At 43.6% G+C, this 25718-nt stretch overlaps 1 protein-coding gene across 1 annotated transcript in view; it reads left to right on the plus strand.

Annotated features, from left to right (window-relative positions):
* Positions 1-1906: 1906 nt before the first annotated feature.
* The window catches only part of SNX30 (sorting nexin family member 30), a 53786-nt gene continuing 29974 nt past the window's right edge, over positions 1907-25718 (plus strand). Inside the window, exons 1-2 of the mRNA XM_005493393.4 lie at positions 1907-2264; positions 23708-23896. Coding sequence (XP_005493450.2) covers positions 2103-2264; positions 23708-23896 — 351 coding nt within the window. The 5' untranslated portion in view covers positions 1907-2102. The remainder of the gene's footprint in view (positions 2265-23707; positions 23897-25718) is intronic.

The raw sequence follows: 25718 nt of genomic DNA on the forward strand, positions 1-25718 counted from the left end.
TCCAGTTTGCCAGCATCTTGTATAAAGGTCCCACAATTGAACATAGGATTTCTGATAAGGTCTAGTGAGTGCCAGGCAGAGTCTGATAAATCCTGCACTCAATCTGCTGCTTGTGCTGCCTGCTGTTTGGGCAGTCTGGATACCACCAGTCTTCCTTGCTGCAAGAATGCAGCCTCCTTATTCTCAGCTCACAGCCCACTAAGCCAGGTTTAATGAGTACAAAGAAGGTCATTTGTACTTGCACAGCGCTAGGATGGCCCCAGGTTTCCAAGTCCTAGAAGGTGTTGATGTTCCTGACCAGGCTTCCTTTGGAAAAGGACTGAGTTGGAAACACAGCTGGGTGAGAATGCCTAAGGGAAAAGAGAGAAAGAGCTCTCAGTAAGTCATAAACCTTTGAGATTCAGGCTGTCACAAAACTGAAGGGAACCAATTCGTGAAATTGCGGCAGATACACAAACCTGCCTGCTCCTTTATCACAATAGTTTCCACTTAAGATTTGGATAGTCTAAAAGAAAGTTGGGATGCGTGTATCTAAGCTGACTAATGCATCTAAGCTGACTTCCTTTTTCTGATAGATAAATAGGTTGTTGTTTCTGAAGTGTAATGAAGAAGGGATATTTCACAGCCACTTTCTCACTGGGGCCTGGCACTTGGACTTTTGATGTCTGCTGAAGTTCAAACATTATGTAATATTACGTAGTTATTTATAGTAAGGATTCATTTTTTTCCCCGTATTTTTTTCCCTGTGATACACAGTATTTCTTTTCATAATTACAGTCTACAGTGTTGTGCCCTCATGCTCGTCCTGCTGTGTGGCACCTCGCAGTGACACCTGTAAAACTTTAGGTATTAGTGCTGCCCTTTTGTGGTTTGTACTCCCCAGGAAAAGCTGAACACAAATGAAATGTTTACAGCATCCAAGTCTTATCTGGTCTCATACATGTACGTTTATCCTCATATATCTATCTGTAGCTGGAAGGGATTGTGACAGTCTTAGTGATCCATCACTTTCCCCAGTAGCATGTTACTCTATAATGTCTAATTAGTGCTGAGCAAATTATTAGCAAAAGTAATCTATCCATCAGATTTACCTTCTTTACCTGTTCAGGAAACATCTTAGACCAGGACTATGATTTTCCACCTATTTATTGGTCATTCTGCCAACATGAACACTTTCTCCATGCTGTAAAATGTGGATAGATCACTTGAATTTTTGTAATGGATACATGCTTTTAGATGGATTTGCATGAATTGCTTCCAAAGGTCTTGATATATCTTTCACCTCATTTCAGCATGATCAAACATTGTACAACAATGGGAGATCTCTCAGCGTGAGATCTGTGCGGCAAAAGTAGACAGATGGCATCAGTGAAAGGATGTTTCTATGCAAGCCTTTCGTGCAAGACATCTCTCAGTGTATCTGGTGTATCCGGTGCACTCCCACCGTGAGGGAGTCCCGGAGGCCGGGCCTTGTCCCTCCTGAGCCCGCCTAGGCTCGGTCCTGCACCGCAACAAATTTCCCTTCCAACATGAGCGTAATTTGAGGTCGGCGATCCTGGAAAAGTCGAGGAGCAGGATTGCTTTTCTGACACTTAACCCGCCGTTCGACAGGGTGCGGCGACACCGCCGCACTCCGGGGTCACCGTCGGGGCTGCTGGGTGGCGCGGTGCCTCCCCCGTCTCGTCTCGTCTCGGCTTGGCCCGGCCCGGCCCACCAGGGGCTCCACCAGAGCCGCTGCCTCCCCCGGCCCGCCCGGGGCTCCACGAATCCTCATGCCTGCCCCGGGCGCCCCTCCGCCGGCCCCGCCCCGCTGCGCTGGCTGTCCGCCGGGGGCGGTGCCTGTGTCCCCGCCGCCGCGCCGGGCCGAGCGGGCGGGGCGGCAGGTGGCGCGGATGTCGCTTTGGAAAGGGGCGGGCGGCGGCGCAGGCGGATGCTGCGCTCGCTCCTCCTCCTCCGTCGTCGCCGCGGCCGCCGCCTCTTGCGCCTCCTCGTATCGCGGCGGTGGCGGGCAGGCTCCGGCCGCGGCCCCGCAGCTTCTCGCCGAGGCGGCGCGGCCTCCGCTCCCTCCTTCCTTGCCTCGGTCGCTGCCCGGCCCCGTCGCAATGTCGGGCGGCGCGGCGAGCGTCCCTAAGCCCCTCCCGTCCTCCGGGCCCAAGTCGCTGCGGGAGATGCCGCATCCCCTGGCCACGTCCAGCAGCGAGGAGATGGGGCCGGCGCTTACCCCCAGCCCCGACCTGCTCCTGCCCCGCAGCATCGCCGACAAGGTATCTACCGGGGGAAGGAGTTGCGGCATTTGAGGGGGCCTCTGATATTGAAGTAGAGCGGGGAGGACTCTGTGTGTGTGTTTCCCTGACACATCCCTTTTCCCACTTCGTCTCGCCATAGGGAGATAAAGCCCTGGGCGCTGCTGACATCCATTGCAGGAGCACAGAGCAGCTCCAGGGGGAGAAGACATCGTGTCCCTTGCTGCGGGGAACCGTCTGGGACACTGGTAGTCGCGCTGTGGGTTGCGAGAGGCAGGATTTTATTTACTATGTTTCCTGTGGCTCATACTCTACAGATCGGTGTAAATTTTTCAGGCATTGCTGCAGCTCTTTTGCCGTCTCCTTCCTGTAGTCCTCACGGGGAAGGCTTTGAGCTGGCATGGTTTCCTTATCATCAGCTTGTTTGTGATTGTCCTTTCCAGGCTGAATTCCTGCTCACTTCTTCCCGGCACTAGAACCAACGCAGTGTTCTGCAGGAGTATCTGTGTTTGTTTTCCCTTCTCTAGCTCTGGCATATGTTCACAGGACATTAGCAAACTCTGTGAAGTGCCTTCCTCTTGGTAATAATTCGGTAGTGGCAGTACAGCACTGCTGATACATTAACTACCCTTGCAAGGACTTGTATCCCTGTAGACAAGTCTTCCTGAATTTTTTAAGGTAGGATTTCCTGAGAGCAAGAACTGCAAAGGATGATGTGGGTTTAAAAGCAGTTCTGGCACAGGTGGTTCGTGCATACAAGGTTTCACTGAGTTAGTGGTGGCAAGAAGTGCTTCTTCTATGGCTGTTGTCCTGGGGAATATGGAGCTGCTTCTGGGTAGGATGGACCCCTTAGGCTCCAAAAGCCTTGAGGCTGTCAGCAGTATATAGCCCAGTACCCTCCCATGCTACAGGAAAGTAAGTCAAGGTAGCCTGGCCTCTTCAGTATTTCACCGTCTGCTGTGTGCAGCTGTGATGTAGGGATTCAGCACTTCTTCCTGCCCATGTAAGGAGTCCTCTTCTTGAACATTTGCCCACTGTTGCTCTAGTGAGAAGCAAGGTTTACCTTCTCTTCAAGAACTTAGGCCTTCATCTAACAAATGAGTCAATTGATGACCTGCAGAGAAAAGGGTGACTAAGGCAGGGGTAGAAACTGGGGAGGAGGTTTTTGTCTGTGATAGATGGTTTAATGATCTAACTAGGTTGATGTCTGGCAAACCTGTAGCAATAGAAATTGGCAGCTGCCTTCATAAGCCTTGCCAGCTGAGAAGCTGCAGCTGCTGGCACGGTCCATCCACACTGCTGTATAGCTGGTGACAAGCAGTGTTATAAGGAGTATCTTTCACCCTATAATGTTTTTCCTTAGTTGTATTAACGAACTTCTTTGCTTTGGAGTGCAAGCAAGCTTCTCTCTGCTTTACTGCTTTGAGGTTTTGAGAAGTGTATCAGTATTCCTGACAACCTGGGGGCAGAAATAACTCTAGCTTTAGGCTTTGGTCAGCTAACTTCTCATAAGTGGGAAAGTTCTTGCCCAGTTTTTCCATCAGCAATAGAAATGAAATCCACCTTCCTATACCTGCATGTAGTACCATTTGGTTCTAGGCACTTGGCAGCATAGAAATACTCTAAAAGGCAGAGCAAAATTGTTTGTGGTACGTGATGTTTAGACTTGAGTGCAGTTCTGTGCTTGACCTGGAAATGACACTAGGCTATGATCCTTGCAGAATAAAAGCATATCTAGTAGGAAGAGAATATGGATTTTTTTTTTCCTTCTAGCTGCATTAGCAGAAAAAGCAATATGTCTTACCCTGTTGATGGAAGGAGATCAACAGCTTTGCTGTGTATAGGATATCCCTCCTTCAGCTTAATATTTCACACACTGGCAAGAAAAAAATGGAGTAACTTCTTTCCCATCTCAGAAAAAAAGAAGAGTAAACAGGTGTTCCAGCTTTAAGGCAATGCCTGCACTGTGTATTAAGTAGTATAGAGAGGGAGTAGGGTAAGTGGAGGTAAGCAGATAAAACCAATTTTTGGGTGGTTTGTGTGTCTCAGTCTCAGAATCGTGGAATAGTCTGGGTTGGAAGGGAGCTCAAAGATGACCTAGTCTAACCTCTGTGCTGTGGACAGGGACACCTCACTACATCAAATTGCTCAGAGCTTCATCCAGTATGGCCTTGGACACTTCCAGTGTTAATCTTTAAAATCTTAATCTGTGATGATGGATTATTGTCTTTTGAGAGACTGGCTCATTAATCAACTAATAGTGCTGAGTAACTTCAATAGCTGAGTAACAAAGGGCGGTCAGCAATCAAGTCTGACTTAGGCTTAAAGCTCTGCATTAGTTATTTATTGATACTTTACTAGGATCTGTTCTAATCTTCTATCTGGTCTTTTTGGAGAACCTGGTGGAGATTGGTACTGCAGAAATTTTGGTCCTTGTCTCCTGCCTCGAAGTGTCTTTGAGTCAGATTTTTTAAGAACAATATATTCAGACATGTACTAGGATATCACTTTAGGAAGAGGGCTAGTGAAAATGGGTAGCCCATCACCATGAAGTGGATAATTTGTTTTTTCTGGTTTCCTTGTGTTTCCTCTGAGCAAATACTTCCTAAAATCTGCTGCAAGCTTCAAGTACCTAAGACTGAAATCCTCTGAGTGGAGAAAGTTCAAAAGTAGAGGAGGTTTTCTGCCCAGAAAGTGCTTCAATTTTTATTGCCACTGATGTATAGCACAGAAGTGGCTGAACCTCTGCCATCACTGCTTTGTATTCTTTAAAGCATGCTTTTCTTACTTATTTTTTTTAATCCATTGAGGAAGAACACCACTTTATCTAAACTGAGTCAGAGAAACCTGGAGGACAGGAACACTTGCCTCTGTGTCTCCTTTTGGATTTTGATTCAAATGTGGGAATAATGTAGTATTTCAGATCCTGTGTAACTTTAATGTCTCATAAACCTTAGGTTGCTGTTCAAGAACAGTGGCTAATGCTACTAGAGCAGTAGATCATTGGAAAGGGAAGGAAAGTCTTTTGTGCTGTTTACTGAGGCCATCTAAGTAGACTAGTCTCAAGTTTTCTGAATCTTAGGAAGAGGGCTGCAGAACTTTTGTTATATGAAGTAGTGTCTTTATCCTGACTTATAATGGACAATAGTTTTAGAAACCAGGACACCTTGACTTTTGACAGTGTCTTATCTCTTAAATGAAAAGGACATTTTAGGCAAGCACTTGACTTTTACAGTCATGTTGCAGGAGACATGAAACACTTGAGTTGTAGATTCTTGTTTCTGAAGCATTTATGTATGTCATGGTTTGAGAGGAAGTGAGTTTTTTTGGGATGCTGTGGCAAATTTGAATATTGGCCCCTGGTGTGGCCACTGGGGATATGGATACGCCTCTGACCACACAGGGGTTAAAAGCAGAGAAAGCCCGGGAAAACTTTCTCTTGGTTCCGGCCAGGGAAAGGTTCAGAGCTCTGCCCTGCCCGGCTGTGGGCTGGCCGGGGGTGAAGCCATGCGGCCGGGTGAGGTAGGCCTGGGCCCGGAGGATGGAAGGGTGGAGGAGCTCCAGGAGGCATCGGGCAGCCACCCCCTCCCCAGGGCAGAGAGAGAGAGAGAGCGAGAGCCGTGTCTGTGCCTGGGCCACCTTGAAATTTGATAGCAGGGCCGGCCGAGAAGGAGAAGGGGAGGCATGCGGCGAGGAGAAGATGCCCAGCAAGGCAGCCGTGGGAGCTCTGGACAGGCAGAGACTGAGATTTTTAACCCTTTTCTTGGATGATGGAAACCTTGCAAATGCTAATCCTCCTGGAGCTGGATGAGAAGAGAGATAGAGATGAGATAAGAGGGGATGGGCCACGAGAGAAGTTGAGAAGAATCTTAGGTGAGAGGAGATGATGGAGTGGCCTTTGGCTGCGCTTTTCTTGTATAGCCATGGACAGAACCATTTTTTTCCTGTGATGCAGACTGCATTTAGGGGGAGGCAATGGCTCGGAGCCAAGGGAGAGCAGTGATGTTATGTGAAGGAGTGCGTGAACAGAGACAACGGGTGAGGAGGGTGGTTGATGCCCTCAATCATCAGAGGAGGAGATCTGTTCTTGAGACCCCTTGGCCCAGGGGGTGAAATCTGGGGGGGACAGGTGTCCCGAAAGTGAGAGACTGTGCTCTTTTTGGAATGGACAAAGCACCCTTAAAAGGACCCTAGAAGCAGCTCTGGTCCATGTGCAGTGGTGAGAGCACTGGCCAAGGAAGGAAGAGGTCACGATGGCAGATGTTCTGTGGGCAGTGCCACGAGTGACATGGAAACACACGAGGTTTCAATGGTGTTTCCAGGGGAAGCCTATGGCACAAGAAGGACTCCTCTTGATGAACTGAGAATTGATTATCTAAAGGGTGGTGATGCACTGAGAGTTGGTGATTTGAGGGATGGATGTATTGGAAATTTGGTGGGGGGAGGAGGGGTGTTTTTGGAAGGTTTTTATTCTTTCTGTGTGTTTCTTTTTACATATCATTGTAGGTTAATAAAGTTTTCTCTTCTTTATTCTTAAGTTGGAGCCTGTCTTACTCTATTCCTGGTCACCTCTCACAGCAGACACCAGGGAGAATGTATTTTCATAGGGGCACTGGCATTGTGCCAGCATCAAACCATGACAATTGGCCATGTGCTCCTGTAAAGATCTTTCTGTTCCCCTGAAATCTAACTGCTTAAAATACTGTCTTGATGCCTGAGCACCTTTGATTGAGTGAGTGTCTTTGAGTTTATTCTCCCTTCACCCTTGCTAGCTTTCAGATAAGGAGACAGCTAAAGCTGAACCTGAATGCTACCATGTTTCTTGTGTTGTGTGGTTTTTTTCCTCTTATTTGGTTGGGGTTTTTTTAACATGATGTGGGAGGAGAAACATGCAGAAGAAAACAATTTCTCAAGTTGCATGACAGGTTAGTTGTAGAATTACTTGTGAAACTGAAGCCTTGCTGGTTTAGCTTTTGGAACACATAAAAGCTAATTAAGATCTGGTTTTTAGAGTAGATACACTGCTGAGGAGGGCAAGACATGAGGAAGTGCCTGAATTTCTCTCCGTCTTCTCTTTTTTAAAAAAGAAGGAAGTTCTGCTTGTGCATGTGCTCAAGTTTGTTACTTTCAATAGCAGGTCTGCTCTGTGCACCAGGACAGATGCTTTGACAATGAGGAGAAAAGGCAGTATTAATAGGTTACTGAGTTTAGAGCAGAGGTGAGGAGTACAGTATTTTGCTCCATGAAGACTTGGATTCAGGCCCTCTGAGGCTATGCAGATTTAGTAGGCTGCTGCTAAGATTTTGAAGTGCCAGGCTGTGCAGAGTTAGAGAGGAAGTGTTCTGTATGGCTTAATTCCGCTGTCGTCTAGCTGTGGTCCCTCTAGACTTGTATAATCTAAGAGTATCTTCCTAAGATGGTGGTGTTGGCTGTTCTTGCTGTGGTCTGCCTTGAGGCTGGCAGCTGTGTGATGAGAGTCCTGATTCACATCACTGGTTTCTTGCCAAGAACTCCGAAACATTTCATATCCCACCTGTCCTAGGACTCGGGCTCCCTTGTCGTTTTTCAGACATTTCTGACTGCTGCTACTGTACTTGTGGCCAGCTACCTGTAACTTTCTCAGCTTTTATTCTTGGAAACTCTGCCTACCTTGTTTTTGCCTCAGTTAACTCTATACAGCTGATGGGAGCTTCAAGGCTGTTTTACAGGCAGTATATCAAGCAGATACCAGAGCTGACATGGAATACCAGGCTTGTAGTGAATGCATACCTTGAATTTGCTAGTTCATGGAGATGGATTCTATAACTCCTAGTGCCAACTTCTGGTTACTAACTGAAAACTATTGTTTGCATGCTCCTCTGTTTCCAAATTGCCACTCTGGTGAATTCCTGGACTTCTTATTAGCACCTTATCAAATATACTCCAGTGTTTGCTGGAGTGCTGTTACATAACGCTTACTCTGAAAGGGAGCCTGGCACCTCTCCAATTCCAAAAAATATACTGGGAGTTTGAAGCTCTACTTCCAGCCTCCTTGGTTGCTATTTTATGATTATTGCTCTTAACTTTATCCACCTACAGATGAAACCAGTTTGCAGTGTAATCTGAAAACTTAAAATAGATCTGCATGAGCTTCTACAAACTTCTTCATTCTCTGACTAGATGAGAACTTAGACTGGCACCATGTATTGTTCTTAAAGGAAGCTGGAGGTAAGTTCTCAGTTTTGGGAGAGACTGAAGACTGTAGAAAGTCAAACTGAAGTTGGTGAACTTGGGAAACAGTGTCAGTGTGGATGGATTGATCTCTGCTCCTATCTATGGGATGCAAAAATGAGAGTCCAGGGAAGTTGAGGCTAGAAGCCACTTCTGCATATTGTCTTGTCCAACCTTTTGGCTCAGATAGGCCAGGCTGCTGTGAAGTTGTTTTTTGAACAGCTTTCTGGGCATCCTGTCACCCACAAAGTAAAATATCATTTTCATGTGTAAGTGAAACCTCCAATATTTATATTTTCACTAAAAAGAGTCTGTTACTTCCTACTGTACACAGTTCCATCAAATATTTATCCTTACTGATAATATTCCCTGAGCATTATTATCTCCAGGCTGTTTGCCTTCTTTACCTTGAGGCTTGTTGTTGGCTCTTGGTCAACTTTTCTATCGCTGTCTGTGGGTTTTTTTTTTCATTCCCTGTGCCAAACTGCTTTTCAGTCGATCAGCCTCCAGCACACACTGCTGCATGGGGTTGCTCCTGGCAGGTGCATGACCTTTACCGAATTTTTTTAGGCATCCCACAGCCCATTTCTCCAGCCTGTTGTGGTCTTCGTCAATGACAGCACAGACGTCTGATCAAGGATTCTATACACTTGTGTACTCTCAGTACACCTGCTGAGGATGTACCCTGTTCCATCATTTAGGTCCTTAATGATTACAGTTGCCTTCCCGTTTAGAAATGGGAAAGGGTACTTTCATGGTGTCTTGCACCATAGGTGCTCTAGTACTGTTGTGAAACTCAGTGGTCTCTATGAAACAACTACAGCCAGTTTCTTGAATTGAACTTCTTTTTGAACAAGATGAAGGATGGCTAGCAAGTTAGAACAAACTCTTGAGTCAGCATAACTATTTTAGTACCATTACTTTTTCAATCTCTCCTGGTAAAGCTTAACATAGCTTCTACTGTACAACAGTGTTATTACTTTGTGGTTCTTACTTCAGCTTAATGGAGGGAGGGGTGTATACTTTGAGGTTGAATTCAGTGTTGCACAGCCTTCATAATATTTTCAACAGGATTGCTTCATACATAATGAGATAGAGTATTGGAAACATATTCCGAGCATACATGGAGCAGCTTGGTTCTTCAGACAGGTTTCAGAAGGATGAGTCTTGGAGTAACTTGTCAGCCATGGTGGAAAAAGTTATGCTTGATGTTGAGAAGGAATCCTCAAACCTTAACTTACCCAAGTGCCTTAAATGTACCCAAGTAGCTGAATGTTTTCCAACTTTATTCATGGATAGAAAGGGATAACCACTTTGATAACGAATTTCTCTTTTTACCGTTGTATGGGGGCCTCCTCCTACTATCAGTGCCTCAGGAAGCTTGTCCCTGTAATTAATGGTGGGAGGGGCAGAGGATAAAGAACAAAGGTTTGCCATTGCCACACCTATCTGGGAGACCTCAGTTCCTAGATTTATGTGCAAGTTGTTGTTCTGGTGTCTTCTAGCATAGTGGTGTATTCTTGTGGTATCTTAAACAGATGGTCTGGCTGTCACATGCTGCTCCAGCACTGAGCTGGGAGACTGCTCTCTGTAAAGTAGGTCAGGAGACAAGGCAGACAGCTCTTTTGGTGCAGTGGACTTAGTGCCACTGCACTAAAAATGCCTGAAACGCATTTTTAAGATTGTAAATTGCATGTGCTTTAAGTCTGCGGAAGACTTTTTATAAGTCAATTTAAAATGTCATTTTATCTTGTGTATTTCTCAGAAATAACTTTGCTGAAGCTTGTTCTCTGCTGACCATGAGCAAGATCTTACCTATTGTAAGATCTGTACTGACTCTTTAAGTTGTGACTAAGTTCACTGCCTGAGCCTGGATTCCAGTGCATCTGAAATTTCCAAGATCTTGTGGCTGGGAAAAACTGCTTGCATCATTAGGATGTAATGGTGGAAAAAGGTCTGAATTCCACCATGGCAGCTATAACTGTGAAGTAAAATCTGTGGAAAGTTACTCTTAATGAATTATTGAAAAAAAGAGGGAACAGTTTCTTTCCAGTTACTAAGAGCAATAACTGACTGCAAGGTAGTTACTAGCTACCAGTTGCTATCAGTTCAATTACCAATTGAAGATGGAAAAAAAACTCTAGTAAGCTGTAATTATTTTAATGAGTTATCATTTCCATTGCCAGTCCAACTGAAATGGCCTTCAAAAAGGGCAGGAAGGGAGACACAGAGGGAACTACTGACTATTTAGCCTCACCTCAGTCCCTGGAAGGGTGATGGAACAATGAATTTTGGTGGCCATCTTTTTCCAGACAGGATGAAAAGATGATCAGAAGTAGTCAGCATGGATTCACTAAATCATGCTTGACCAACCTGATTGCTGGCTGTGAAGAAACAGCTACCTGTTGGATGAGCAGTGGATGTTGTCTTCAGAAAGGCTTGCAGCACTGTCTCTTAAAACCTCCTCATAGGGAAGCTCAGGGAGAGTGGACAGAGAGGTGGATTGAGAGCTGGCTGAACAACAGATCCCAGAGTCATAATCAATGGCACATGCTCTACTTGGAGGCCTGTCCCTAGTTGTGTCTCCCAAGGTCCATAGTGGGCCCAGTCTTGTTTAATTTACCCATCAATGAGCTGGATGAAGGGCAGAGGCCTCCTCAGCAATTTCACTGACAGCACAAAGCTGGGAGCAGTGGCCGATAGCCCAGAGGGCTGTGCAGCCCTTCAGAGGGACCTCAGCAGCCTGGAGAGATGGGCACAGAGGAACCTGCTGAAATTCAGCCAAGGCAAGCGCAGGGTCCTGCAGCTGGGGAGGAACAGCCCCAGGCACCAGCACAGCCTGGGGGTGACCTGCTGGGAAGCAGCTCTGTGGAGAAGGAGCTGGGGGTCCTGGTGGGCAACAAGCGCTCCATGAGGCAGCAGTGCCCTGGTGGCCAGGAAGGCCGGTGACGTCCTGGGCTGCATCATGAAGAGCAGTGCCAGCAGGCTGAGGCAGGTGACCCTGCCCCTCTACTCAGCCCTGGAGAGGCCTCACCTGGAATGCTGTGTCCGGCTCTGGGCTCCTCAGTACAAGAAAGGCATGGAACTCTTCCAGCAGGTCTAGCAGAGGGATTCAAAGCAGATTAAGGGAATGGAGCATCTCTTAGTGAGGAAAGGCTGATGAACTTGGGGCTTTTCAGCCTTGAGAAGAGGCTGCTGAGAGAATCTCATCAATGCTGATGAGTATCTGAAGGGAGGGTGTCAAGAGGATAGACCAGGCTCCTCCCAGTGGTGCCAAGCCATGCGACAAAGGCCAGTGAAGCAGACACATGCACAAGAAGTTCCAGCTGAATATGAGGAAGAGCTTTACTGTGCAAGAGGTGGAACATTGAACAGGCTGCTCGTATAGATGTATTAGATGTACTAGAGATATCCAAGAACTGTTGGGGTGCAATAATGTGCAGCATGCTCTGGGTTAATGCTGCTTGAGCAGGGAGGCTGGGCCAGATGACCCAATGTGATTCCTTCCAACCTTACCTATTCTGTGATTCTGTGTTTTGACAGGTGAATTTTTGGGACAAATTCTACTTTATAAATTGGGTAGGTCAAGGGATGGAAAGAGATGTCATCTTCATCTGGAAGTGATGTTACAATACCAAAACTGTTGATTCTCCACCAGATTTTCACTCAAATCAAGAGGTATTTATTAGAGTAAGCACTTAAGTGATGCTGGTTAGTGGAACTAGGTGAAATGGTTCTGAATATTGAGACAATAGTCCAAAGTTCATACAACAGGCAAGGAAAGAGTTTAGCCAAGAGCTGTGATCGGTGTGGTCCAGAAAGCATAAATCCTGTTAGAGAGCATTATTGTCTTAGAGCCACATTCAGAGCTTCTACACTGTGACTTCTGTGAAGCGATACACAACAGGTGACATGGTACTTTGGAAGTGAAAGTGGTGGTATCTATAACCTGTAAAGATCAGTTTCTCCTTTGTTGTCTTAGGTATCTTGGTTGAGGACAAGCATTGCACAAACATATGGGAGCAAAGACATGGGAAAAATGTGTAGTACTCTGGTTTGCAGGAAAATGTAGAGAATGTAAAATGTAAACTTGCTTTTAGATCATGCCTCAAATTACAGAGACCTGTGAGAATGACAACCTCACTTCCTGTCTCGGAGTGATCAATAGTATTACTATTGTGATCTGCAGTGATCTGTAGTGTTATTAGTAATGGGAGGCTTACAGCACTGAAGGACATGCTTTTGTCATGATTATCAATCTGTGCTTTGACTTCATGCTGAGTTTAAGTCTGAAAAAGCTCCCCTACCTTAAAGTTTCTCTTTTCTCACTTTTCCAGTAAGCTTGAATGATTCTGTGTGTTCCTTGAAAAGGGATCCTTTGCCGACAGGTGTTGCTCAGGGGCTGGGAAGGCTCCTCCCCATCACTGGTGCAGATGGTGTTAACAGCAGGCGCTTTGAGCTAACTCTGTGGTGAAAGCAGCAGCATCTGGTAATGATAGACTACCCAGACGACAGAAGCTCATGATTTTCTGGGTGTAACCTTTGCTTTAGCTTTTTAGATGCCAGAATAACGCAAATTGAGTGAAATTTTTGAATACTGACAAGATGAAATTGTGGGTTTTGGATTGTTGCCCAGAAAATCTGTGGACATCTTTAATCAATGCCCTTTATTATTGCAAGTGATCATCCTGACCTCTTCACAATTTGTATGATGACTCCCAGTGTGCTGACTAGCCTGCTTCTGGAGCAGTAGACTTCACTTGAAGCCATGTGTGCCTCTTATGTGCCTTTGTGGCTGTGATAAGCCTAGACTATTAACTAAAAGGTGTTTCTCTAGATGGATTAGTCTGTAGATCTCAAGTTATCGTAGTTTGAGCTGGCCCAATGCCAGGCACCCACGAAAGCTGTTCGCTCACCATCTCCTGCTGTAGCTGGGCTGTGGAGAGAAAGAAAATTAATGAAGGGTTCATGAATTGAGATAAGGACCGGGAGAAAACACTTCAAGGGAAAACCAGGCTCAACTTAAGTTACAAAGTGAATTTATGACTATAACAGAATCAGAGGAGGATAATCAGAAGTAAAATAAGCCCATAAACACCTTTTTCCCTCTAGCCCTCCCTCTTTCCCAGCGACAGCACAGGGAGACAGGGCATGGGGGTTTTGGTCAGTTCATCACCGAGATGTTCTTCAACATCTCTGGGAGAGGAGTCCTTCCCCTGTCAGCTGTGGGGTCCCTCCTATGGGGAACAGTTCTCCATAAACTTCTCCAGCATGGGTCCACTCTCACAGACAGCAGCCACACTGCGCCTGCTGCTGCATGAGCTCCCTCCTTGGGCAGACGTCCTCCCAAAACTGCTGCAACATGGGTCACTTTTTCCATGGGGTGAAGTCCTCCAAGGACAGGCTGCTCCAGCCCGGAACAAGGGCCCTCTCCACCAATTCTCCTGCTGGATCACAGCCTCTCCAGACATCCACCTGCTCTGGCATGGGCACCTCCCTCATGGGCTGTGGGTGGATCTCTACATCTCCCGTGGATCCCCACAGGCTGCAGGTGGATCTCTGCATCCCCCATGGATCCCCATGGGCTGTGGGTGGATCTCTACATCCCCTGTGGATCCCCACGGGCTGTGGGTGGATCTCTGCATCCCCCATGGATCCCCACATGCTGCAGGGGCACAACTGTTTCACCATGGTCTCACCACGGCCTGCAAGAGGAATCTTGGCACCTCCTCCCCCTCCTTCTGACCTTGGTGTCTCCGTGTTGTTTCCTTCACATGTTCTCACCTCCTTCTCTTCTCTGACTAGAAGCAAAAACCTGTGACTTTGTTTTGGTTTTCTTCTTAAATATGTCATCAGAGAGGTGTTACCAACTTCTCTAGTTTTGGCCAGCAGCATGTCCATCTTCAGAGCCGTAAGGGTTCGGCTCTGCTGGACACTGTGAAAGCTTCCAGCAACTTCTCACAGAAACCACCTCTGTGGCTCCCCGGCTACCAGAAACCAGGCTGTGCAAAACCAATACAAAAGTCCATCAGTCTCTATAGATAATTTTCTTATTGTGAGGAAAAATTTTGTGATTGCTTTTCCTCAGTTTTTCTCCTCAAAGGAGCAACTAAAGCAATCATGCTGTGTGGATTTTTGTTAGGGTTTGCTTGGTTTGGTTAGGTTAGGGTTGTTTGGTTAGGTTGTTTGGTTAGGTTGCTGTGTTTGTTTGGTTTGGTTAGGGTTTGTTTTTTGTTTTTTTTTCCTTTCAACAGATAAGCACTTCGTTTATTTAATCCCTTTGAGAGCAAATGTGCCTTTCTACTGGAAAATGTCTTGTATATCAGCATATGTGATAGAGGGATATCACTTAAATTGCACGTGCATAAACTAACTCTGAGAGCTTCTTCAAGAGTACCCTCCTCCAGGTCTTCCACGGCATGAGATGTAAACATGTATTCTCCCCTCTAAGTATCTTTGCCTTTGGCCTCTGTTACTTGCACAGTGATACCTTGTCAGTCTGACCTGCTCTCACAAAATGTTCACTGGTCTCTGTGTCAGGAAAACTATTGCAAGTCATCTGAAACAGAGAGCATGAGGGAACCCCCATTGTAGTGTATGCATATTCTTTCTTGTTTCAATGAAGTAATCACCAGGATACTACAGTGCTTTCCAGCCCTCTTATCTCTTTCTTTCCTATTTCTTCTCTGTTTCTCCTCAATCCTTTGCATCTGTTCACAATGAAAAAAACCAGCATATTACTGTTTGCTCTCAAAAGCCAAATGAACAGTTTGGTGACACTGAGTAGCTAAATAACAGATGTAACTAAACCTGCTTCTAGAGAGTAGAGGGAAAACCCCAACTTCTGCATGATATGTCTGCAGAGCTTTAACACAATGCTGTATATCTCTAGGAGAAGGCAGTTTAGTTTGGACAAGCTTAATAAACTGTTCCATCTGTAATCAGATATAAATCTAGTTTCTTGGACTGGGAATGATTCCTAATCATGCAGGATTCAAGTTTTCCAGCTCATGGTCTGAAATCCTGGCTGCTTCTTTGCTATTTAGAAGGTCAGCGCTCAGCTTCTGAAAATGAAGCTTCAAGCATAACACAGGGTTCCTTACCCTTGTTTGTTGACAAGGTGCTCTTTAACATGTTGAAATGGTTTGTGGTGTTTTTGTGCACACAACTGCAGAATCCCACGTAACAAATAATATTACTGGAACAAAAACCTTTCCTACAGACAGGGAGCTTAACAGAGCTAGAGGTCATAAATTCCATTATTTTCTGAATGTTTCTAAGGACATGTAGCTTCTCCCATTTGTGGAGGCCTTTGAGCTCTGAAGATAGACTTGAATTGGTGCCTGTTGCCTACTACTGAAAACCATAGAAGGACAAAAAAAACCTCTAGCTCTTTTAAAGGAGCATCCAAGTTCTGCCCAAATCTTAAACTCTCTTGCTTTCCATCAGGTCATAAGCACTTTTATACTACTTTCTGCAGCTTAAACACAACTGAACTAATCATGCTGCACAGTTGCCAGCCTGGCAGTTTGCTTAGGAAGACAGATTCAGCCTTCTGCAAGGACTCAGGTGCTCTAAAAACAGATGTTAAAGTTTGCCTTGTATCTGAAAACTTCTTATTTTCAGCTCTTGTGGATGAGCTACCTCTTGATATTTACCACTGTAAGGAAGCTCTGGTAATCCTGCAGTTATTCCTTGCACTTTATTTCCTGTCCAAAGGATTTTGGGAGTGTGCATGTCAGCTTCATGACAGTTAGTAAGTTCAAAACGTGTATTATACCTTTACATTTTGCCTTAATAATGTCTGCTGCAAATAGTAACCCATTTCATCTTCCAGGTGCCTGTCCTCCAAAGGCATTTGGCCTTTCATGCACAAAGCAGCACAGTAACATGGCTTATTACTAGTTTTGAAAGTCTTGTCTTAAGTGTTGTAAACTGTTGTAAAACATCTATGAGATTCCACTCACATTCCTGATTTTTAGAGTCTAACCTGAACCATATTTAGGTTTAGATGGGATTTGCACAGTCCCCTTCTGGACTACAGAAAGCAACCTGCTTTTTATGGACTGTGAGAAGACAGACTTATAGCCAGACTGACTGTATGAGCAGATAGTCTGATGTGGTACTTGACACTTTCTTCTGACACTTTGTTTTGCCCTGGTGCACAGGAATGCTGAAACTAAGCGGTATTATAGCTGTGTCCCCAAAGACTTTAGCAACAGAGGTAGGAGATAGCTTATCGCTCTTCCTGAAAATGCTGTTTGCCAGAATGTTTCTGTGCCCACATTCTTGTTCTGTTTAGCTTAACTGGGATGACTTATTAGAAAACAAACTACAAAGTAAAATAATCCATCCTATGAAATTTGGCTGTTAACCTCAGAAACAAGGTGTGAATCCCATGAGAACATGAGAAGGCTTGGAAAATGCTTGTGTCAACCATGTGGTGCCTCTGTGAAGCTTGTTTCAGTGTTTCTCTGTCCAGCTGAAATGGAAAGAAGCACTATTCCAAGTATGATATCTGTATAAGCAAGAATGATCCCAGGCCTTAAGCAGTGCCAAACTGCAGGCCATCATGATTAGCTGTTGCATCTTAAATTCGTTTTTTTTTTCCAGGGATGCTGAGGACTGTGTCTCTAGCCAAATCTGACCTACAGAGCAGAAATAGTAGTTCAAATGATGAACAGCAGAGCGAAGTCACCAGACTCATGGCTTGGCAGCATGTTGTACTTGGACACTTGTTTAAAATATTCTGAGAGCAAATTGGTCTAGTCTTTATCTAGTGGATTTTTGGTTAGATGAGCAAAATACCAGTTGTATTGCTGAAACTTTAGAGATGAAGCGTGGCCCTGTTAAATTGGGCTTTTTCTGCCTGACCCTGCAGAGCCCACAGACTCGGTTCATAATACCCTTCACAGCGAAGAAGTTTAAATTTCGCTTGGGTCCTCAGCAACCCATCATTGTTCCTCCTCTACTGACACATTTTAAGAGCAAGAGGGATTCCTTTTGATTTGTTCTTACTCTCTGTTCCTCTTAAAATGGCCTCAACCTTACAGTCTGATTTTAGATGATTATTATAGTGGAAACCACTGACCTCTTTGGAAAGTATCATCTTGTTCATTGTGAGTACATCCACATAAACTGTACCATCCCTTCCATTACTGGAGAAGGATATCAGGAGCTGGCACATGTGACAATTTAGCCTTTTCCAGGACGGTAGGTCTAGAGTAGAAATTTAGTATTACAGTTCTTCAGTTTTTGTCAAACAACTTAGCACTGTCTTATTTGTGGATCAGTGTAGGAACATGGTTCTTCTTCTTGAAAATGAACAGGGTTTTTGGCATTTAACTGTGGGGATTTTTTTTTTTAAACCCACTTAAGTGTGATTGCCTTGTTCTTTCCATCCCTTCTGTGTCCACAGCTTTCTCTCTTCTCTGCACTCTGTGTGCCCACTTTGGTGCCATAAATTACTGTTCAAAAGCAAGTGCAAGAGGCTGGGACATGTACTGTCTCAGACATGTGAAGAAACAGAAGTGACTTTTAAAAAATAAAATCTGATCTTCCTGCCTGATAGAGAAGGAAAGTTGTTCAGTATCTAGCTGGTATTGAATAATAGTATTGTGTAGACTGAAATTTCACTAAACAGGTGGGTCTTCTGATAGAATACTGTACATGGATGAGCTAATCTAGGTGTGTTGGAAGATGCAGAAGTGCTTTTTCTTTCTACATGGAGTTGACCTATACAAAAAATACCTGCATTCAAAACTTGCTGGATAAGACAAGGAGTGTTATGAATAGGTGTGTGAAAGCCAAGTTCATGTAAGCTTTTATAGTGCCCTCAGGAATGTTTGTGTCTAAACCACTTCGGTTTTCCAGTCACTGGCTGCCATTCCCCTATGACTTACTGTCATGTACTGAAGGTATGGAGATAAGAGTATTCCAAAACCCAGCTATAATTGTGTGGAATTGTTGTCTGCTTAACATGGCTCTGTCATTGTATCTCTGTGAAATGAATGGCAAAAAGCAATGGAACACCTTGAAACAGAAGGAGAAAGTCTGCAGCACTCTGAATTTTGGAAGCAAAGCAATGGGGTTCTAGGAGCAGTATAGGCCTGGCTCTCAGGTCTCTAAGTTGTGCAGAGGAATTTAGGTTTAAGTGCACCTCTAAACAGCAACATTTCTAAATGTCTCTTAGTTTCACACAATACTTGTTAAATGGGAGCAGTGTGCCCACAGCATCACATGGGTTCAGGGTAACTCTTTGCAGAGGTGAATTTATTCGTGCTTGGAAGACCTGGCTGAGCCGCATCTTCTGCTTCTTCATGCACTGCTGCTTTGACAGCAGAGCTGTCTGGTTAAGCTGTACACTTGCTCAGGCAGGATAGGTGAAAACCAGCATTCAGTTTCTGGAAACTGTAGTATTAACTGTACAACTGTAGTTGCTTGTAACTCAGCAGAAGACTCCATGGTCTTCACAATAAAACAATACCTATGGAAATTTAGGCCCTCAAGGTTGAATCCTGGATGTTTTTTCTGGCAAACTGCTCCCTGGGGGGAGGCTGCCATCCAGAAGACTGAATACCAAGCTCCTGAAGTTTCTGCTTCGTGTGGATCCAAACTGCTCTGTAAATGGAGTTGTGGAAAATCTCCTGGGAGAAGATGTCAACAGTTGGAAACTTCTCAACTAATTTTGAATCTTACATGCAGACTTCTAGTATAAAAAATTCAGTTGAATTTTATGTTTGGATGAAGTGAACTTTTTGATAGATTTAATATCTGTTTCTGGGCTGGCTGACTAGTCAAGGTGTTTGGAGAGCATGATTTAGCAGAGTAATGTGAAGCAGCTTTACCAGATGGCAGCCTGCATAGCTGCTAGGTTGCATTTCCAGCACAGGCAGTGCAGTCCTACTTGCCTGGTACTGTAGGATACCAAACATGCTGCTAAAATCACCTGACTTTTGTACCCATAAATTCAAGTGTCTTGAGGAATTCTGGGAACTTCCTAGGAATGCATGAAAAGCCTGCTCTTGTGGTTGTTTCACAGCTGTATGCAAGAACCAGTAGCTCATGAACCTGAAAGTCTGAATATCATACTGTATCTACTATAGGTTGTGATCCAGGCCTTGCTACACCTTGGCCTGACCTACTTCAACAGATGACAAAGCTGTTTAGACTGTCCTGAGGAAGTGGGGGACAGAGACTAAGGTTCTTTACTCTTTACTTTAGAAAAAACTTTGAAACTTCTGAAAAATCTTTGTGGATGCTCACTAAGAAGTGAAGAATGTCTTGGCAAAACATGTTCTCCAAGCCACCTTGCCTGGCTAACCAGGAGCAGCCTCCCCTCCTCTCTGCTGTGGGACTGCTCGGCTGTATGGCAGACTGAGTACTGTGAGTAACAGGTACTTTGACAAAAGGCTTTGAAAGCAGTAGGTACCTGCTGTGACCTGGACTGTGCTGGTCTCTTATAATACTACCTCAGAGGGTTACTTAAAACATGGATGGGCAGCTACTTGGTGCCCTAAAGGTGAAGCTGATGCATGAGCCACTGACACTGAAGTCAGACACAGATTGATTATATAAAATGGATAATACTAGACAGTATTTCAGATGCTTGTGGGTATGATAGTTCTACCAACAGATAGAAACACAGATGGCTGCATATCTCCTTTCCTACTCGGCTCTGCAGGACATACTCCTCTTCCTGTGGTAAAAGCAGACTAACACAAATGGTGCAGTCTTGTTTCCTGAATACCAAAAGAAGAAAAAAAAATTAAATCACCCAAGTCTCATGGAAGAAAGGCTGGGAAATTAACATGACATGGAAGTGCTCTAATGGTGGGATTACAGCCTGAGGTATCTTGCTGTCGTACTTCAAAGCCTGTCTCTTTCTAGCAATAGCGTAAGAATTCAGCAAAACTGATCCTGCGTACTGTACTGTTAAATGAGGATTCAGCAGCTATATGTGTTGTTTCTAGTGCACTTATCTAGGAGGTTGCACCCTTTCAGGAGGAGAAATAGTTAGCTTCTAACTTGGCTTTCATCTACTGAAAAGTAGCCAAGTAGCAGGGTATGATGCCAGCTGTCTTTTCCAGGGGCGGATCCTGCAGATGAGGCAGTACAGCACAGTACCACATCATCTCTCCTTTCCCCGCCACCACAGCTACCAGCTCTCCTGATTGAAGCCATGCTGGTACAGAAGCTTTGCTTGATGTAGGTCTGGAGTGTTTTCATCCAATATAGAACTATCACAGCCTTTAACACCCCAGACATTCCACAGGACCTATGACTGCATTAATATACTCAAGTGAAATGAAGTGAATTCAAACCTTCACAGACTTCTGTGCTGCTGAAAATGTGCAAGACATACTTGTATGTTATTGTAACTTCCCAAGAGAATTAGTGAGGAAAGTGCTATCTTCATACTAACTGGCTAGCAGCTAACTGACTGCAAGCTCCATCCTTGGTTCTTTTTCTAGATTCTCATATTTTAAGCAGATTCCATCACATGCTTTAAGCTCTCTTTTGGAAAAGTGTTGGAAAAAACTTTGGAAAAGTTTTATTACAAGCTTTTGAGATCTCCTGTGGAATCAGGCTTAAGCTGTTTCTGCAAGTTAATTGTCCTATTGAAAGCTTAGAATATGACTGGCTGTAGTTCTGGCGCAAGCTGTATGTTAATGCTCAACACACATGGGCAATGGTGAACTGTCTTTTGTTTTGGAAACAGAAATAAATTTGTCTTCTTGTGGTATGAAGGTATGAAGCTACTGTGATATCCCAAGGTTTGCTTTGCTTTTTACTCTGCTCAGCCAAATTCTCTTGTCTAGATGAACTGCAGATTTTCTGAATCCATCTCCTGTTGTTAACCGTATCCTGTCTACCGCTTATTCTGTTTGTGTAATTTCAACAGAACTTCTTATCTACTGAGTTACTGTGCCATTGCTTCCTCCTGTTGTACATGTTCCTCCTATGCTGAATCTGAGCGAGGTGCTTGTGTAGTTTGAAGTGTCTACCTCATGTCTGAGCTAGCAAGCTGTGCCTTGCTTCTCCTGCTCTTTTGCCCTTCTGAGAGCATTTGAGTGCCTGACTTCCTGTCTTGCTCACCTGCTCGTTAAATCTGAAACCATCTATTTGTTGGCAGCTGCTTCTGTACATTAGCTGAGGGAACATATCTAACCTCAGTTAGTACACAATAGTTTAGATTACCCCTTTCCCAAAATTATTATTAAACAATTATTTTCTCTACTTCATAAGGCAGCCCTCAAGGTGAAGAGCAATGGTGCCACAGTTCTACCGTACTGCAACATGGCTCTTCATGAAATCTCAGTACACCCAGGATGATGGACATTAACTGGTAGAAATTTAGCTGTGATTTTAGCCATTATCAAAAGCTGACCTTTGTAAGTAACTTTACCTCAAAGCTCTGTGGTACTGTACCTTTGGCTAAAGGAGCATTGATGAACAGAGGGGGTCTCATTGACATGTGATTGCTTTGCTAAGATGTTAGGTTTTGTCTGGCCACTTACAGTTGTGTGAAGTTGGGTCTAGGAAGTAATTGTGTAACTAAAACACTTCCAGTTAATGTGGTGCTTAGCTGTAGTGATGTTTCTCTGTTTAGCAAGAAGGGAAATCACTCTGTGGATGAATCTATTCCTGTGCTACTATTAAAAAGATGCAAACAAAAAACTGTCCTGTCTTCTCTGAAAGAAGAACATTGATCCTTAGGACTTTCTCTGTACAACTTGTCACACACTGACAGCTCCCTCTGCTATAAAACCAGAGCAAAAAACGTGTTAAGTTGCTGTGATATTTATGCAAGTGCAATGTAAAAAACACCAACAATTTGTTTTTAAAATATTAAAAGTTTAATAGTAATAAAATGGTTATAAAAATAGTATACAATGAGGGTAATAAGACAATTAGAGTAATAATGACTTGGCCAATTTGAATTAGTACAATATGGGACAATAGAAACAAAGAGTTACGGACGTCCGGGTACCTTTCTCTGGGCAGCAGGAGCCTGAAAAAGGACACCCATTCGGGTTAACAGAGGATTAACCCTTAAAAGCAATAGCTTGCATATTCATATACTTCATACATGATGCATAAATTACATTCAAACAAAGGATTCTGTCTGGTCATCGTCAACTTCTTCCTTGGAATCCTAACAGCGCCTTCAAGGTGGGAAGAAGTTCATTTCTTCTGATGAGAGGGCAATAAATTCTTTTTCTCTGAAAGATTTAGGTGTCCGGTGGCTACTATGTTGCTGCAAGTCCTTTCTTTAAAAAAAGTATCCTACATAGCATAGTTTCTATTTTAGCACTTTTAATAATCTAAAACTATATTTAACACAGTACTTAAGAGAATTAATACAGCATTACTTTCTAGCACAACACATATAATATTAATTTTAATATTTGAGAAAAGCCAATCACAAAATACGCATTTTTCACATGCAATAAGTACTGTTATGGAGTAGTTGGTTTGTATTGAAGTGTGAGATTTGAAGGTGTTTGGATGTACCAAGCTGGCTAGAATAGTTGTTTTGCTGTATTTACTTGCTGGATCTTTTGGCCTCTCTCTTCTCTCGGTGCTGGATGACACTCTTAGGCTGGGGAGAATGGGAATGAGGGCCTCTCCAAGGAAAAAGTAGTGTTTTCATTTGCTTTAGGATTCCAAAAAGGAGGTGTGCCTAGACTCTTGTGCGGGAGAGTGTGATCTGTGACTGTTGCGTACTGCAGTGGTGGCAGTTCAGACTCTGGCTGCTGTCAACATGTGTGGAGGTTAATACACTGGATGGGAGGCCTCTGATGGAAGTTTTGCTCCTTCCTCCACCCTATGAGTTTCCAGAGGTGAAAGCTAACTGCATTCCAGACCACTGAACTGTTGCCATTTTGCCTGAAACCTGTCTTCTAAGGTCTCTTGATTTGCCTAGCTGTTTTGTTTTCAGTCTAGGTTGGCTCAGTCTCACCAGGAAATGTTGGTTCAGCAATGCTGTCCTTCCTTAGGAATTGAAAGCAGGTTGTGCTGTACTTAGGGAAGGTATACTGGTAATGTGCTTTATCCTCAGCTTAATGCTTGAAGACTTTAGTATGTTGCCCAGGTGTCCTGGAAAAGGGTGGTCCTTGGAGATGCTGAAACAAACGACCCTTATAATGTATCAGAGAAGCTTGTCTATGGTGTCTTTGAAAATACTATGTTTTACCTTGAATCTGTTAAGCTTATTGAAAACTTGCTTTTTTTTTTACTCTCCAATACAGGATCTCAGCCTGCCCAATGGCACACCCGTGGACACTTCTAGCCCAGCCTCCTCCTCATCTCTCCTCAACAGACTGCAGTTGGATGATGACTTGGATGTGGAAACTAGAGACCTCTTTGTTACTGTTGATGATCCCAAAAAGCACGTGTGCACAATGGAGACATATATTACATACAGGGTTACAACAAAGGTACAAAGCAATATTCTCTTTTCTAGTACTTCTTTCTTTGTGGGATAACTGGAGGTCATGCTGCATATTCACATCTTGCGCTGTTTTCCTATCTTAAGGACAAGAACTTAGTGTCTTCTGGTACCTTGTGAATGTGTTGAAGATGTGACTTTTCTTAGCGGAACTTACTTCAGTGTCTGAAATTGTAGAAAAAGCTTTTAACATGTCAAATTAGCTTTATTTTTTTTTTGTCTCTGATTCCTAAATAGAACTGTTTGTAAACTTGCAAGGCCAATTTCTTTCATTAACTTCACAGTTTGTTCATTTAAGTAATCTGACACTTACTTGGTTTGAGTTCCCTTAAGGTAAATGCGCCTTGTTACTTGTTCACTGTTAATCATCTCATTTTTGTGTCTATCCTTTTCTGAAATGCTTTAAGCTTGTTGCTGGAAGTGTTTTCTACATTTCCTCTGTTATCCACTAAAATCATAGTCTTGATCCTCAGCTGTAAACTAGCTTTCATGCAGTTGCTGGTTCAGATAGCTCTACAGCTGACTATAAAATGAAGTAGCCTGAAAATGCTGCTGTCAACCAAAAGTGGCTGGAGATTATTTCAGCACCTGTTGGAGTTCAGTCATGAATGTCATATATATATATATTTATATGAAAAGTGATCTGAAAAGTCCACTACATTCATAGCTGAAATATTGATTCCTCTTAACTAACTCATTCTTATTATAATGAGCTCCTAGGTGATGTTGACATCTGCTTTGGGCACTTATAGTTACCAAGGCAAAAGGTGTTCAGTAACATTACTGATAATATACTTGATATATTTGTCCAGAAAAATTAACATTCCTCCAGCCCACTTAGATGGCAGTATGTACTGGAGCAAATACCCACTTCAAAGTTTCACTTTCAGACTGCACAGGAGAAAATGGAGTTTCTCTAAAATAGTAACTATCTCTTCCTGCACATTTAACACAGTTCTGTCATTCATTTTTACTCTTAACAGTCTTAATCTTGTAGGAAACATTGTATCTTTTTTTGCTTGGAGCAGTTTACCCTTCAGCTATTCCTTCATCAGGAGGAATAGGAACCACAAAATAAAATGCATCTTTCCACAGAGAAATAGCTAAAATTGGCTAATGTTGTTTCTCTCTTAAATTAAGATTCAAATTATTCTGCCAATATAAAATATTTCTATATATTTTATAGCACCCTAATAATGTTCCTATGCTTGGAAATCCTAATGTTCAAGGGTTCCTTTTCTTTTTAAAGCAGAACTCTGAAACATGGCCAAGGTCTTTACCATATTTAGATCAGAAGTATTACCATGTCTCTTTTCTTATTTAAAAAATAATTCTGTATTTCTGATTTTGATGTCTACCTGCCTGTCTATTAATACTTGTTTTATTTTGGGTCTCATTGTAGCACATGCATCTGCTATATCATACCATTGCAATGCAGTTATGAAACTGAGTAAGTTGTTGTTCTGAATCACCATGAAATCCTCATCTCTTTAGTTTTATTATTTGTGGAAACTTCTGGTTAATCTCTAGGGTCAGAACCTCTAGGACTATCATTGTTCAAGATTTAACAGTATTAATGGTGTAACCCATTCTTGCCCTACAAACAAGGTGTGTTCGGTGACAAGCTAATTGCCAATTAGCCATTGTATCTGCAAACAGTGATTAAACATGGCAAAAAAGCTGCACAAGAATAATCCATGGAGTGAGATGAGGAGCCTTCGCAACACCTCCCTTATAGCCTTGCAGGAAAGAAGTCTGAGGCCTCTCTGGTGACTCTGAATTAGGAGGCAGGGATGGCTGGGTTTTTTTCT

The sequence above is a fragment of the Zonotrichia albicollis genome, chromosome Z (genome assembly GCF_047830755.1).
Source record: "Zonotrichia albicollis isolate bZonAlb1 chromosome Z, bZonAlb1.hap1, whole genome shotgun sequence".
NCBI classification, from domain to species: domain Eukaryota; kingdom Metazoa; phylum Chordata; class Aves; order Passeriformes; family Passerellidae; genus Zonotrichia; species Zonotrichia albicollis.